Source organism: Macaca thibetana, chromosome 14 (genome assembly GCF_024542745.1).
Source record: "Macaca thibetana thibetana isolate TM-01 chromosome 14, ASM2454274v1, whole genome shotgun sequence".
Lineage (NCBI taxonomy): Eukaryota > Metazoa > Chordata > Mammalia > Primates > Cercopithecidae > Macaca > Macaca thibetana.
The window spans coordinates 116,131,219-116,147,441 of record NC_065591.1 but is presented as its reverse complement, the minus strand read 5'-3'; the positions used below and the strand labels follow the sequence as shown (position 1 = coordinate 116,147,441).

At 43.0% G+C, this 16,223-nt stretch overlaps 2 protein-coding genes across 3 annotated transcripts in view; one reads left to right on the top strand and one right to left on the bottom strand.

Moving 5' to 3' along the window:
• SPA17 (sperm autoantigenic protein 17) overlaps positions 1-2,011 on the bottom strand; it is a 21,878-nt gene extending 19,867 nt beyond the window's left edge. Inside the window, exons 1-2 of one of the 2 annotated variants that reach the window (XM_050755648.1) lie at positions 1,857-2,011; positions 380-560 (exon numbers count right to left, since the gene is read on the bottom strand). In XM_050755648.1, the coding sequence (XP_050611605.1) occupies positions 380-533 (154 nt within the window). In that variant the 5' untranslated portion in view covers positions 534-560; positions 1,857-2,011. The remainder of the gene's footprint in view (positions 1-379; positions 561-1,856) is intronic. The other variant, XM_050755649.1, reaches the window with a different exon arrangement.
• A 55-nt stretch (positions 2,012-2,066) lies between these two features.
• Positions 2,067-16,223, top strand: part of SIAE (sialic acid acetylesterase) — a 38,946-nt gene continuing 24,789 nt past the window's right edge. The window contains exons 1-3 of the mRNA XM_050755606.1: positions 2,067-2,189; positions 6,364-6,525; positions 15,184-15,359. Of these exons, the coding sequence (XP_050611563.1) occupies positions 2,123-2,189; positions 6,364-6,525; positions 15,184-15,359 (405 nt within the window). The 5' untranslated portion in view covers positions 2,067-2,122. The remainder of the gene's footprint in view (positions 2,190-6,363; positions 6,526-15,183; positions 15,360-16,223) is intronic.

Here is a 16,223-nt window from a genome sequence, read left to right as displayed (position 1 = left end):
AGGAATAATAGTCAGCTGCCAGGGATGCACAAGAACAGTGTGCTGGAACGTGACGAGGGTAGACTATATGATCTTTTTTTCCCCCACTGATTTCTCCCAAGAAATGTATGTTCTTTTGCAGTTACCGTCCACACTGCATGCCCATGAGAAATACAATGAAGATGGTCTGAATAATGAACTGGTAATTTTCGATAATACGGAACGAATTTAAGAAAACATATCAAAGAGGTACATACTGTTTCAAAGAGCAAGAACTGTTAATGGAAACTCCCTGCCTCATAAAGGCTTTCTGCAGAATGGAGATGGTCTTAAGCAAGTTTTACTATAAACAAATGCTTAGTTTCTTATTTTAAAAAATGACTAATTTTAGAAAGCTTACTCTCTCTTTTCTCTAGAAGGCTCTCAAAATAGGCTGCTGCAAAAGCTGGTATATTGTCCGGTTGCTCTCTCAGAATCTCGCGTGTCAGCCCTTCAAGAAGATTCCCAAATCCTTGTGGAATTCGGTAGTGGGTGTTGGAGAATGGAATCGACATCTTCTTGGTAAGAACTGCCTATGGAACCTAAAGATTCATTAAAGAATACTGTCTTTAAATTTATCTGATTTTACTTTTATAATCACAACTATGCCAACAAATTATTTCTGAGACCCACATTTTTTTAACTTGAATTCTTTTTTCTCTAACACAACCCAAGTCCATCTATTTCTTCCAAAGGGTTTTGAAATCTCCATTATGGATTAGAAAAATACAAATACAGACCCATTCACTAGGCCAAATCATTTTTTTTAAACCCTACAAAAAACCCATAATTTTCAATACGACTTTTTCTCTTTACCCTTTGTATTCTCAAAAGGTAAGGGTAATTTTTGCTATCACACAGGAATTTAGAGAGAATGATTGTTAAAAACTTAAATTGAATTCATTATCAATTGCTGAGAAGACCCTCTTTGAGGTCTATTTTTTTTTTTAAAGAGTAGAAATTAGTCCTGGTTCTAGAAATTAATTTGTTGAATGAAGAAATTGCACAACCTTTCCCTTTGCTGCCACTTCTGAAGCATGGCCCACAATGCTTCGAACACCTTTGTACTGTGGAATGGGGTTGTGCCTGCGTGTGTGTGAGGGAGGGGAGGGATGGGATGGGATGGGGCTGTGTGCCATGATTTTGAAATCCCAGCCTCTAAAGTTTTAGAATTCTTATATTTTCCGGTTTCTTCTTGACTAGGCTGTCTCTCTCTGTCTTGCAATACAAGGGCCAGATTAAGGGTAGCTGCTAAGCAGTGGGCTGAGCTGCTGAGTATGAAAAGACCTGGCCTGTTAACCTGGCTGAGTATGAAAAGACCTGGCCTGTTAACGTGAGAGTGTGCGTCAATGCGGAATAGAGGTGGAAGCCGTGGTAGGGGTGCAGGTTGGGAGAACTAGGCGGTTTGATGAGACTATGGAGGGTTCTCGTTTCATCGCTTTTTTCTTTTTTTCCTTTGAGACGGTGTCTCTGGCCTGGAACTCCTGGGCTCCAGCGATGCTCCCGCCTCAGCCTCCCGAGCAGTTGGGATTACAGGCGCGCGCCACCACGCCTGACTCCTCTCTTTTGCTTTTTCTGAGGGAGCAGTAGATAGAGGTATCGAACCATTCTAGGGTGGTGAAAAGGGCTGGCGAGATTCTGAACCAATGTGGGCAGAGGAGGGCTGGCGGGGGGGCAGACGTTGAGGACCTGGGATTTCAGATTCGTGCAGAATGGGCTGCCTCGGCTCCAAACGGCCCAGGGCTCCGAGGATGTGTCTGGGATGCAGAGAGAGTACAAGAGACGAAGGGAAAAGGCTAGGTCTCGGTGTCGGAGAGGAAGTGGGGAAGCGGCCTCACCTCCTTTGTCTCCAAGCAGGTGCCGCCGGTTCCGGTTGTTTTTCTCGTTGCTGGGTAACCGTTTTTACTTAAAAAAAAAAAAAAAACAAAACTACGGCGGCCGAGAAGGGGAGCGCACGGCCCAGTCCTGAGGTCGCGGGAGGCTCCGAGGACTGCAAAAGGGTGGAGCCGGCCTCACCCCCGCCCAGGCCCCGCCCCTGCCCAGGCCCCGCCCCCGCCGGGAGCCCACCTTCCCAGTCCTGAGCGGCGGGCGGATCCTTGCAAGCATGGTGGCGCCGGGGCTTGTACTCGGGCTGGTGCTGCCATTAATCCTGTGGGCCGACCGAAGTGCAGGTGAGGCGGCCCGGCTCGGCCGGACCCCTGCCCCTCAGCCTGTGCGGGCTCCGAGACCCCGTGTCCCCTGGGGGACACGGATCCGCGCCCCTTTCTCAAGGTCGACGAAGGAACCTAGCTAGGCTAGGTGCTCGCGTCTCTGACCTAGGCCCGGTCTGCAGGGGTCTGCTGGGTTGGACCCCGGCCTCTCCACTTTCTCCACCCCCACTCACCATTCCTAACAGGCAGCCTGTGCGCAGGAAGAAAGTGCGGTTTGTCTTAGTGGGGAGGCCCAAATGTGCCCAGAAAGAGGCTTTCGGGGTCCTGGAGTAACTGCAGGGGAGCTCGGAGGAAAGGAGGGGAAGCTAGTTAGATAATATTTGGAAACAGGTGACTGAATCTTCCAAAACATTTCAGCGCTACCCCCTCAGTGGTGCCCTTGGGGAGGGTTTGCTTCAGGCGGGGTTCCTTAGGGGAATTAAATTTTACTCGTTTAAGTGGTTATTAGGGCTAAGAAATACAACCCCCTCACTAGCTCAGACTATTTAAGGCTCAGTTTTGATTTCTGGTGCAGCTTACAGATATTGGTGGTGAGATAATGTGAGTGGCATAAGGGAGGCTGCTGGCTCGCTTTGGCTGTTGTGCAGGTCAGATCTTGATCCTGCCATTTGAATACCCTAGGCTGGATACTGGGTCACAGTATGGAGAAAGCAGAAGGTACAATCTGTCTGATAATGCAAACTAAAGTGATAATAATGTTGGATTTCTTCCTTTCTTTTTAAAAACTCTCAAAGCGTGGACCCCAGCAATCCCTGTTAGGAAATGAAAGTTTGGGCAGGAGAACAGCCTGCAGAAAAATGAACGCTGCTCTACCTGACAGCCGGAAAAGTACCTAGCTTCAGACAAACTGCAGGCCATCAATGATTGTTTAGAGTCTAACAAAAGTGCAAAATGCTAGCACTCTGTATGCCATTTCCTGACTCTTATCTCCACTCAGTGACCTTTGAGATCCATCTTATGAGGTAGGGAGAAGATATTTTATTAGATTTTCAGTTAAAGGCTGTTTATTTTAGTGTCAGTATTTTATCCTCCTTTGGGTCGTATTGTTACATCACCTTCATTAACATTGATCACATTTTTCATTCATTAGTACTCTACTTGGTTGCATATTCTGACATTTTTCCTTTAAATCATTCTCCCTGTGCCCATGTTTACCATGTAATACTTGAGATGTACAAAATTATATGTAGCAATAACACAATAAAATGAACACCCATGAGAGCAGCACCCAACTTAGAACTAGAACACTGCCAGTCTATTGAGCCTGGCATTGTGCTCCTTGTCAATGCCACCGGAACTCCTCACCAGAGGCAACCACTGTCCTAATTGTGTTATTCCACTTTTAATGATTGTCTTTTCCCCATAACACTCATTCCTGTTTTTCTACTCCAGCCCCAAATGAAGGAAAAAACTGAAGACCTAAAAAATCCGAATGTTGGCTCACACCTTTAATCCCAGCACTTTGGGAGGCTGAGGTGGGCAGATCACTTAGAGTCAGGAGTTCAAGACCAGCCTGGCCAACATGGCGAAACCCCATCTCTACTAAAAATACAGAAAAATTGGCCAGGCACAGTGGCTCACACCTGTAATCCCAGCACTTTGGGAGGCCAAAGTGGGCGGACCATGAGGTCAGGAGTTCGAGACCAGCCTGGCCAACATGGTGAAACCCCATCTCTACTAAAGATACAAAAAAAAATTAGCCATGTGTGGTGGCACACGCCTGTAATCCCAGCTACTTGGGAGGCTGAGGCAGGAGAATCGCTTGAACCCTGGAGGCAGAGGTTGTGGTGAGCTGAGATCGTACCACTGCACTCCAGCCTGGGTGACAGAGCAAGACTCTGTATCAAACAAACAAACAAAATCAAATGTTAAATGTATATGTCTTGTGTTTGACACAAGGAATGACCAGCCTTGCTCTCTTTCTCGTTCTCTCTCTTTTTTTTTGTCCATTGTACAATTCCTTGATGTTCCACTGTCTACTCTAATGAGCTTAGAATTTAAACATTACAAAGACAAGGAATATGATTTTTTCTTTGATTTGCCGCAAGTATCTAACTTAGGCAAAGAAGGAATTTCAAGTTTGGAATCAAGTGACTTGTTTTCTAACTTCGTCATAAACTATGTGATTTGAGACCAAAGGACATTAATGTTTGTGGTGTGTTTAGCACTGTGCCTGCCACAGGTAAAGTCTCTAGTAGAGTGGAAGCTCCCTGCGGGCAAGGATTTTTGTCTGTTATTATTATTATTATTTTGTCATCGTTATATCCCCAGTGCTTAAAATAGTAGGTATCAATAAATATTTGTTGAATTAACTAATGAACATGCAAGCTATTTTAAAAAATTGTTTAATCTGCCTTTGGTCTCAGTTTCTTGATCAGTAATATGATTATGCTTCTTGATCAGTAAGTAACATGTTTATACTACGATTATGAAGATCCTTTCCACCTCTAAAACTCTTTAGCCCAGCACAGAGTCATTCACAAAGATGTTCATTAAGTGTATATTGCTGAAAACAGACAGACTTGGAAAGGTATTTCTCCTAGCCTATGGGCTACTGACTGCACACAAATGTGCAAGCTGCAGCCATTCCCCTACCCCCACCCTCTCTCTACTTAGCTCTTATTTATGTCTGTGGTTTTCCTTTTTTTGGTTCCATATGAAGCACCTACCCAAGACAAGGCCCTCCCACACATGTGCCTCCCCCTTCCCCCCAGCAGGCTGCCAACCTGCTTATGCAATTCTGGGGCGTTGTATTCTTTTCTTAGAGCATTTTGCTCATGGTAGCTGTACATCTCCAACCCAGTAGGCCTTCTGGGTGATCTTTCATTGTCATGTAGGTTTCATGATCACAGTAGGTTTCATGATATTTGAGCTGAATCATATATAGCTCATAAGAGAGAGCTGAAGATTTTTAGTGACTTGCCTGTTATTCCAAGAGCAGGATAAATAGGCCACGGAGCTGTGTAGGCGACTCCATTAGCTGTGCTGCCCTGTTAAGTATAGCCGAAGGGGCCCTCATCATTTGTAGCTTCCAGGGAGGAAAATGTCAGCCTTGTTAATTCTGATTCTCTTTTCTGCCTATCATTTTTGTTTAAAATGCTTAAAAAGATCTTAATTTTGTTAATTATTATCTTTTAGGTAATTTGGGGTCTGTTTTTTCAGCTACATTGGGATATAATTTGTTTTATTTTTTTCCTTGTTAAGTTTTGATGAGGAACACGCTGAGATAATTTGGATGGATGTTTGTTATTAATAAAATACTTCTATATAGGCTGGATGTTAAACATAGGAACGATCTCGTTAAAGCGAGTTCTTATTCAGTCTTGTTAGTGACTCTCTAGAATAGAATCCAGTTTCTAGTGTGCTTTATCTTGTCCTTTTAGTATAATTTAGCTTGTGGAATGGGTAAAATTGTGACTGAAGACTTTTGTTCAGACATGTTGACCTTCTGTCTCTCACTGACCTTATTTATGTGTCTTGATTTATTTGAATTTACCTGAGAAGGATGCTGACTTGTCATGAATATTTATAAGGGCTTATTTAGAATTTTTGATGCAGTACACTGGTTTGTCAAAAAACTGTGATAAGGGACATTATTTGAAGGAAATTGGCATTAGTGCCATGGAAAAGGGGAGATAGGGAAGGGGAAAAAGATTAGGGAAGGCTGTTTGGAAAGAGGCATGCTGCTTTATTCCCAGCCATTAGGAGTGGGCGTGGTAATGGAAAACAGGGAAAGGAAGTGGTTTATTTTTCTCATAAACACCATCTATAGGGTGCATGAAAGGAGCATTTTAGTGATTTAGCGGGACAGAGCCCAGCGTTAGGGCCAGGCCTGAGAACAAAAGACAAATCAAGAGCTCTGAAGGGGAGGGAAGACTATGGTCTGTTGGTTGCTTTGGGCTCTGGGAATTTTCCTTAGTGGTCATCGTGTACTATGATGCATCTGTTGGAAACTGTTCTTGTTATGTTGCTTGCCTAATTAGGAGGGAGAAGATCCAGTTTTAGACGATTAAAGGGACTTAGTATGTTAAAATTCTCGTGCATAAAGACTGTATGTTCTTTGCTGTTTCACTTGATCCAGTTGGTGCTGTATCCCTCCAATGATGCTCCCCTCAGTGTTTGCTAAATTTTTTAGGTATTGGTTTTCGCTTTGCTTCATACATCAATAATGATATGGTGCTGCAGAAGGAGCCTGCTGGAGCAGTGATATGGGGCTTCGGTACACCTGGAGCCGCAGTGACCGTGACCCTGCACCAAGGTCAGGAAACCATCATGAAGAAAGTGACCAGTGTGAAAGGTAAGGCAGCCCATCTTCTGTTCAGCTATTGCCCGCTTCTGCCACCTGCTGGATTATCTGAAAATGAATGCTAATGCTGTAGCTCACGTTATCCATCCATCCGTCTGTACATCCGTCTGTCCATTCATCCATAAAAGTTATTTGAATTTTGCCAAGTGCTGGGCACTGAGGATACAAAGAAAAATAAGACTGAGTCAAAGTTCCTGTTCTCAAGGAACTTACGGAATAATGGGAATAGATACCAAGTTATATAGGACAGTGTGATGAATGCTATGATGAAGGTACATGTGGGGTGTCTTGGGGTACAGAGGAGAAACATTGAACTCAGACTGGGTGGTAAGGGAAAGTTTCCACAGAAGATGATATTTGAGCTGAATCACATATAGAGGAGAGGCAGTATGGAGGAGAGGGTAAGAACTCTGGTAGTTCTTGCCCAACAACATTCTTACCTTCTTACATTCTTACCTTAAAAAATCTTTTTTTTTTTTTTTTTTTTTTTGAGACAGAGTCTCGCTTAGTCGCCCAGGCTGGAGTGCAGTGGCGCGATCTCGGCTCACTGCAAGCTCCGCCTCCCGGGTTCACGCCATTCTCCTGCCTCAGCCTCCCGAGTAGCTGGGACTACAGGCGCCCGCCGCCTCGCCCGGCTAATTTTTTGCATTTTTAGTAGAGACGGGGTTTCACAGTGTTAGCCAGGATGGTCTCGATCTCCTGACCTTGTGATCCGCCCGCCTCGGCCTCCCAAAGTGCTGGGATTACAGGCGTGAGCCACCGCGCCTGGCAAAAAATCTTAAAACCCAAGACTAGCACCATGTAAATCCCATTTCTTATTTTTAAACCACAGCAATTCTTTGGATTTCTAAGTCAGCATCATTTACTGACAGTGCCATAATGTAAGAATGTAAGACTTCATATTGGTAGTCTAAAGCTCTGGAAGTTACTGCTCTCAGGTCCTGATTTTGTCATTTCTATGGCTGAATAATCTTGGACATGTAATATAACATCTCCGTGTCACAGTTTATACGTAAAATGGAGATCGTCATGATACCTACAGGATTACTGTGAGAATTAAATGAATTAACACTTGTGAAGTACTTGTAACAGTGCCTGGCACACAACTGCAGGGTAAGTTTTAGTAGTCATGATTGTTACTATTACTATTCTTATTTAGTCAGTCATTCAAATATCTATTGAGAGCCTACCATGTGCTCTCATGATTGAGACATTGTGCTAGGTACTGGGGATACAGTGATAAGTAAAACAGATATGTCCTCTCCCTTAATGAGGCATGCAGGTTAGACGGGAAGACAGTAAGCAGTTACAATTCAGTGTGATAAGTGTGTTAAGTGTGATAAGTGCCACAGTGAGGAAGAACAAGGTGCTTTGTAGAGAATAGGGATAATTATGTAGTCTGAGGCTCATCTTAAGAGGTGAGCAGGGCACACCAGGTAGTGAGAATAGCCTGGCAAAGGCATGGAGGCCTGAGTGTACCTGGGCCATGGGAGAGATGCCAGGCAGGTTGGGTGGTCTGGAACACTGGGGGTGTAGGACTGGGCAGATGACAGGAGATAGGTTGGAAGGGCAGGGAGGCTTGTCTGTCATTGCTAAGGAGTGTATGTTTTATTCTAAACAGACAGAGTTTTAAACAGCAAAATAATATGATCAGATACTTTAGAAAGCTCACTCTGGCAGCACTGTGGAAGATGGATTGGAGATTAGTAAGACAGAGGTGGTGGGCCCTGTGGGCAGGCTGCTATGATATCCAGGCAAGAGATGATGACGGTTTGACCTCATAGAGTAGCTGTGAGGATGTTCAGGAAGGTGAGAATTTTCAGTTTTCATGAGCAGGGAGATCTTACAAAGGAGTGAGTCTCTGTCTAGAAGAGGTAAAGATGTAGAAGCCGGCGTGGAGGAGATGAAGCTAGAAGTTATGGGATGCAGGAAGGCACGCTCAGGGCTGGATGTTACAGATAGCTCTATAGCTGTGTGATGTGGAGGTGAGAATGAGACAGATGAGGAGGCTGCTCAGAGGTGGAGGTGGAGTTCAGGTGCAAAGTGGTGGTTTGAGCAGTGGCTAGCATATATATGTGACAGGGATGCTTGTGGGAATTGCACTGGCCCCCGAAAGCAAGGATTGTCCGGTTAGTTTTATCAGTATACAAAACTGGTGATCCAATCCAGAGTGATCCGGATCCTGATGCAGTCTCTTCAAAATTCATTTCCATTCAGCAAGCATTTAAAAATACTATATGCCAGGCATTGACATAAGGTAAGTGCTTCTAATTCTTGGGTTTTAAGACTTTTTAAGGTAAGAATGTTGTTGGGTAAACTAAAAGACTGAAAGGGAAGCTTCAGCTGATTGAGACATGCTTCTCTGTTGGATCTAAATGCTGTCGGTGACTTGCAGGATATCCTGAAAGTGAAGGATTCAAGGGACTCTTCGTGCTTTCTGTTTGTGCTGGGCCACCTTAGAAATGAGGAGCACTGTGTACAAATAATGGCACTCTCAGTAAATGATGCTGACTTAGAAATCTAAAGAACTGCTGTGGTGTAAAAATAAGAAGTGTGATTTACATGGTGCTAACAAGTTACCAATAAATATTTAGGCGACAGAGAAAACACAGTGCTGTAGAGATACATACAGAAAGAGTACAATGTTGTGTAGCATTTCAGTTTAAAAATCCTCGTGCATTGTTTTTAGATTTTTCTCTCTTCATGCCTGTTTCAGAAGACACAGTGCTGTAGAGATACATACGGAAAGCGTACAATGTTGTGTAGCATTTCAGTTTAAAAATCCTCGTGCATTGTTTTTAGATTTTTCTCCCTTCATGCCTGTTTCAGAACTAGTATTTGAGGTGGGCAGAGATGAGGCAGGAGGCTAGGTGGAATGAAAGGTAATAATTAGGGGAGGAGCCTCCCTTTTCCTTTACAGTGATTGCGAAGCTGCTCATTTATCTTGAGTTGAATTTGATAAACACCGAGTGAGGGCTTACTGTGTCTAAAACACTGAGCCAGAAACCCTAGGAAAGTAGAGAGAAGAATACAAATAGTGCCCATCTCTCAAGAACTCACTCCCCCATTCCATCCTTTCACATTTAGTAGTTTAGGCTCAAGTAGTGCTCCAGCTGCTTCACTGCAAGGGGATGTATCATTCGTAGTTAAAAGAACCAGCAGCAAGTTAAGAGAATTGAGTGATTCATGGGTACGAATGATAATTTCACAGGAAAAGGGGTTGATGTTATTGGTGGTGGTGGGGGCCTGTTTATTAGACTTTCCACATTTACTTGGTAGAAAAGGGGAAGATATTTGAGTTTAGAGAGATCTGCAAACCTGCTGCAATGGGTATCTTGCTTTGTTCTGCCCGTGAAGCAAAATAGATGAAGTGTTAATTGGAATAAAGGAGGTAGACATGTAAGAAATTTCATAGGCAAAATATGTCTCTCAAAAGACATACCACAGAGAATACTGAAGGGTGGATTTCTGGTTTAGATTTTAATGAGGACTCTGAGATTTTCAGCAACATTACCTGAGTTTGTTGCTTTGTCTACCTCTGGTAATATTTAACTTATTACCCATAGTCCCCTGGAAACCCAGAACAAAGTAAGATATAACAGCATAAAGGTGGTTGTCCAGCAGACTGACACTGAGACTTTGGGAAAATTAACACCTGAGGGATGATTGGGACCATGGTCAGGTACTGGGTTGGTTCCAACGATGTTGTCAAATGAGGTAAGAGGATTCTTTTAGACACGAGGAATACAAGCAGGGAAAACCAGGCATATCCTCTCACTTTGACATACATGGTAGGGGTGTATGTACGTAGGTGATAAAATGGGGGTGTGTCTGTCTATATTTGTCATCATGATTGAGGTAAATAGATATATTTTCTCTACCTTAAAATAATACAAAAGCCTAAAACCCTCCCTGCCCCTGGTTGGCATGCATACCAATTTTCTTTTCTTTTTTTGAGATGGAGTCTTGCTCTGTCACCCAGGCTGGAGTGCAGAGGTGTGATCTCAGCTCAATGCAACCTGTGCCTGCCAGGTTCAAGTGATCCTCCTGCCTCAGCCTCCTGAGTAGCTGGGATTACAGGCACCCGCCACCACGCCTGGCTAATTTGCATACTAGTTTTCTATGCTGCATAATAAATTGCCACAAACTTAGGTGCTTAAAACAACACTCTTTTACTATCTCACAATTCCTACAGGTCTGAAGTCTGGTTATGGTTTAGCTGGATTCTCTACTCAGGGTCGCACAAGGCTGAAATCAAGGTGTGGGCCAGGCTGTGTTCCCGTTGGAGGTGCGAGTAGAGAGTTACCTGTTTCTAAGCTCCCTTGCGTTGCTGGTAGAATTCATTTAGGTGTTGAGCTCATGGCAGCACCTCTGCTGTTTCAGATCTCTGACCTCTAGATCCTCTTTGAAAGAGCTCACCTTATTATGTATGCCAACCCAGGAAAATCTTGATTTTTATTAAAGTCAAATGATTAGGGACTTTAATCACATCTGCAAAATCCCTTCACCTTTTCCATATAACATTATCTAACACAAGAGTGACATCTCATTCCCTTTGCCATTTTCTGTTGGTTGGAAGCCAGTCACAGATTCTGCCAGCCACACAAGCATGTGACTTTGGGGTGTCACCTTAGGATGTGTCTGCCACCACAGGCTATAGTGTAAGTAACTTGCATGGGCAGTTTTAATGATATAAAAGCACTTAAGCTTTTTTTCCTTTGCATTCATATTTGGTGGTGGAGATGAACTTAAGATTACAACAGAATAAATGTAGTTTGGTGAGGGGCAGTGTAGGCAGTAAGGCCTTCTTGACTTCCAAGCCATTTCTACAAACCACTGAGCCACTTTGCAGCTAGTGAGGAACTAGGGTTCTGTTGGGTGGGGGTTGGGGGGGAAGTGAACGGGGCCTCTTTTTTCATCTCTAGGTTGTTCTCGGGAAGGGAATGGTCATGGATAATTTTCCTTTTTCTCTTCTTGGCATCTGAGATTTTGGCACAATAATAGAACAAAATAATTAACATCTGATATGAGTAGCAAAAAGAAAAAACAAGAAAGCACTTTATGACTATGTCTCTAGACAAATTATTTTCCTTTTTTCCTTTGATCGTGTGCTTGTTCTTCCCATTTTGAGGTGGGAGTGAATTGTGAGGTGGAGAGAAGGTGGAGACAGAGAGTTTTTCACTGCCCTTGGCTGGAATGTGAGAAGAGCAACAATAATAGGCCACCAGAGGCCAGGTGCGGTGGCTCACGCCTATAATCGCAGCACTTCCAGAGGCTGAAGCGGGTGGATCATGAGGTCAGGAGATCGAGACCATCCTGGCCAACACGGTGAAACCCTGTCTCTACTACAATGCAAAAAAAAAAATTTAGCTGAGTGTGGTGGCAGGCGCCTGTAGTCCCAGCTACTTGGGAGGCTGGGGCAGAAGAATTGCTTGAACCCAGGAGGTGGAGCCTGCAGTGAGCCGAGATCGCGCCACTGCACTCCAGCCTGGAGACAGAGTGAGATTCCGTCTCAAAAAAAAAAAAAAGGAAATAGTTCACTAGAAATGCTAACCCTTAGACATGAGAATGTAAGGCCCTAGTCAATTTGCATGGCTTTCTTGTCAGTGTAACCCAGGGATGGGGTTTACTACCTACTATTTAATTGATGGAGTACATGGCATACTAAGCACTCTAAGTAGCTGTATAATGAAGGAAGGGAATTAATCTTCCTAGGTGGCACAAGAAAAAATTTGAGGAAGCGGAGATTTGAGTGCACTGAAAATGAAGATTTACAGAAACCTGGGCCTGGCCTGGAATTGCTGATAGCAAGTGATTAGGGCCCAAAAGAAGGATGGAGAGCAACTTGTTCAGAAAGCCGATCCACATCAGTAGAAAAGCAGCTAGATGGTGAACTCTTTGTGGTTAGTGACTCAAGTTTATTATTTGGACTCAAGCTTATGGACTTCATGGGTCACCACTGTTTCTAAAAACTCTTAACCAAACTTGATTGGCCTGTGGTGAGCTCTATTTCAACAAACCAGTCCTGAACTGATAAGCCAAGGGCTAGGCAGTTCTTATGAAACATGGTGGCTTTTTGCCTTTTTAATCCCACCCTTGCTTTTGGTCTAAGAAACAGTCTTCACAGGTGCTGCTGTCCTTTGTATAGACTTACATAGGAGCAAATCCTTATTGTTTTAAATGAACTGTCTCTGAGTTGGTTTAACCATTAGTAACCTCTCTGGAGTGCATCAGGGTTTCCCTGACTTGCCTGGAAGTTAACTGTTCTTAACACTTGTTATTGTCAGAGTTTACTTTACTTTTTTTTTTTTTGAGATGGAGTTTTGCTCTTGTTGCCCAGGCTGGAATGCAATGGTGCGATCTCAGCTCATGCAGCCTCCACCTCCTGGATTCAAGTGATTCTCCTGCCTCAGCCTCCCGAGTAGCTGGGATTACAGGCACGTGCCATCACACCCTGCTAATTTTTGTATTTTTAGTAGAGACGGGGTTTCACCATGTGGGCCAGACTGGTCTCAAACTCCTGACCTCAAGTGATCCACCTGCCTTGGCCTCCCAAAGTGCTGGGATTACAGGCATGAGCTGCTGTGTGCCTTGCCAGAGTTTTCTTTTATCAAGTAGGAAAGGAAAAATGCTAGAAACTAACATCTTGAGGACTAGCCCAGGAGGAAGTTTTCTGAGGTCTTTGTGGAAGTTGGAAGGCGGTTCCTCTGGGAGGCAGTTCTTGGGAATAAGGCTCAGGTCTTGATGCCTAGTTCTCTCTACTCCTTAGGCCCTAGAGGGAGTCATCCTCTGGTTGTAGTAGGATGGTATTGCCATGTTTTGCCCAAATAGTTTGGCATTGTCTTTTTATTACTGGGTAGCAGAGTTTTTTAGAACCTCTGGTGAAGGTAGTTTTCTTCACCAGCCATGTTGTCTGGGTTGAGGCTAAGTGTAAATACCCAATTAACAGCAGTGAATAGGAATCAATTGTATAGCAATAGAAGGCTAAGAAATAGTCCTAGGTTTTCTGGGGGTTGACCTCACCATCATAAGTGAATAACGTTGGTGGCAGAAGGGCAGAGCTCCAGTAAGATGTGTCAGTACAGGAAGCCTGGAAAGACCTTGGCAAGCCTGGAGTTGGGACAGATTGGAGTGTCTGCCTGCTCAGAAGTGTGAGCCATATGGAACACATCACACCTGTGCGACACAATCTGTCCTAGCTGCCCACTGTTTCCAAAACAGTGATTTTTCTGGTTTAGGTGAATTATACATTTAATACGTTGACGTGTGGCTACTGATGGTATAAAAACAATACCGAACATTTGGTTTTAGATTTAATTAACCACTTAGGGATGGGAGTAGCAAGCTCAGTTGCTTATGCTTTTAAGAGGAGCAAGCATGCACCCTTCCCCTGATGTCTTAGGGCTTTTGGACATTTTCCCCAGGACTCTGAGAAATCCTGTATGAATTGAGTTTTTATTAGTCACCTGTTGTACATTAGGACATCTCATGCTTCTGCTTAGCTCTTGCTGATTGGAAAGAACTTTGCAGTGTCTAGTACATAGTAGGCCCTTGGATGGTATTTTTAGAATTATTATTCCTCGTAAATTGGATGTAATCATTTTAGGATGCTCCATTTCCAGTTCTTATCAGTCTTTCCCTTTGAATTTACTTTGATCTGATGGGTATGAATTATAAATCAGTTCGTATTCTTTGGCATAATGCCAAGAGTATTTATTTTAAAATGTTAATTCTCATTTTTTTTTCTGTTTTCCCAGTCTTGTTTTATCAACCTTGTTCATGTTGTTTGGTTCTCCTTGGCACAGTTTTTGCCATTTTGAAGATATTTTCCTGAAGCTTCTAAGTATGTTGTTGGCAGGGGTGGTCTGGTGAGTGATGAGAGGTAGGAGGGTAATAGGGTGGTTCTAGGGAATATGCTATGAATTTCTGAAATAGGGTCTCAGGTAGCTTCTCATCTCCCTAGTTGAGTCCCAAAGCCTTAAGTCTTGTAAATAACTCTGTGAAAATAATTAATTGGGCAAATTGGAATATCTTTTTCACAGAGACATTAATTTATATGCCTCCCACTACTTTTTGATGTGTCAGTTTCTCCACTCAACAGTTTGCTGTTCGGAAAACCCAGACCACTGGTAGTGTTAATGCTTGTTAGCAACACAGGAGGAGGTGGGGAGTGAAGGCACAAGGGTGATACTGTCAAGCCAGGGGAAGTTCCAGATTATCATTGATTTTCTCTACCCTGTGGTCACATTCGATTGAGTAATTGCAAGTTAGTTTGGGGCACTATAAGATGAAATTATGTTAATTTTGACAGCTGGATAGTATAATAAGAATTTCTCTTTTATGTTTTCTATTAAACTCTTGAATTTTAATCTGCATGTATTTTTGACTATCCTCATTTAGGATTATAACTGGGTAACTTACTTTTTTTGTAAATGCTTCAGTTAAAAGTAAGGAGGGATTGGTACAGATTAAGGATAAAAATGCTGCTGCTCGTGTTAGTTCTATCCTCTTAGCTGAAATTTGGCCAATCTTCATAGCTTTGAATTCAGTTTATTACAGAGGCTGGGAATAGCCACAAATGAGTATAATTGGGGTTTAATTTCATTTTAATTGATTGATTAATTCCTTGGCGTCCTGTTACTATTTCAGCTCACTTTGATACCTGGATGGTGGTACTGGATCCTATGAAGGCTGGAGGACCTTTCGAAGTGATGGCACAACAGACTTTGGAGAAAATGAACTTCACCCTGAGAGTTCATGATGTCCTGTTTGGAGATGTCTGGCTCTGTAGTGGGCAGAGTAACATGCAGATGACTGTGCTACAGGTAATTTGGAGAGTCTCAGCAATAATACATAGTGTTGGTGATGAAGAAGGAAAAGAAGGAGGAATAAGGGGACAACAAGGAGAAACAGGGCTGTTTCTATTTAGTGAGTACCATGAACCAAGATCTGTTCGAAGTGCTTTGAATGAATTCATTACTTTGACTTAACAATCTTAAGAGATAAGTTATTGATTAAATTGGTAGTTATTGATTGGTGCTAATGTATTCTATATAGGTTAAGAACTTAGAGGCAGCATTGTTTTCTCTAGCACTTTCTCCAAAACTGAGGTTCTTCTCAAGTTGATTTTTATTTTCTTGCCTTTTTTTTTTTTGAGACGGAGTTTCTCTCTTGTTGCCCAGGCTGGAGTGCAATGGCACAATCTCAGCTCACTGCAACCTCCACCTCCCGGGTTCCCAAGTAGCTGGGATTACAGGCATGCGCCACCATGCCCGGCTAATTTTTGTATTTTTAGTACAGATGGGGTTTCGCCATGTTGGCCAGGTTCATCTCGAACTCCTGACCTCGGGTGATCCACCCGCCTCGGCCTCTCAAAGTGCTGGGATTACAGGCGTGAGCCACTGAGCCTGGCCTGTTTTCTTGCCTTTTAATCATTCCTTTGAGAAATATTAAATTTGAGATGTAAACCTGAGAGTTGAGAACTAGACCATTACTTCAATTCATCTCTTTTAGAAAAATTTATGAAATACAATACGTTCATATACTCTATGATTTATTTTGTTTCTATTTCTTAGTTTTTTCTGTTTTTTTCTTTTTGTAGTCTACTACTACATAATGCTACTAAAATGATCTTGCTCTGAACCTATCTACTTCATTTCATCATTAGTTTTCTGATTTAGAATTTAAAT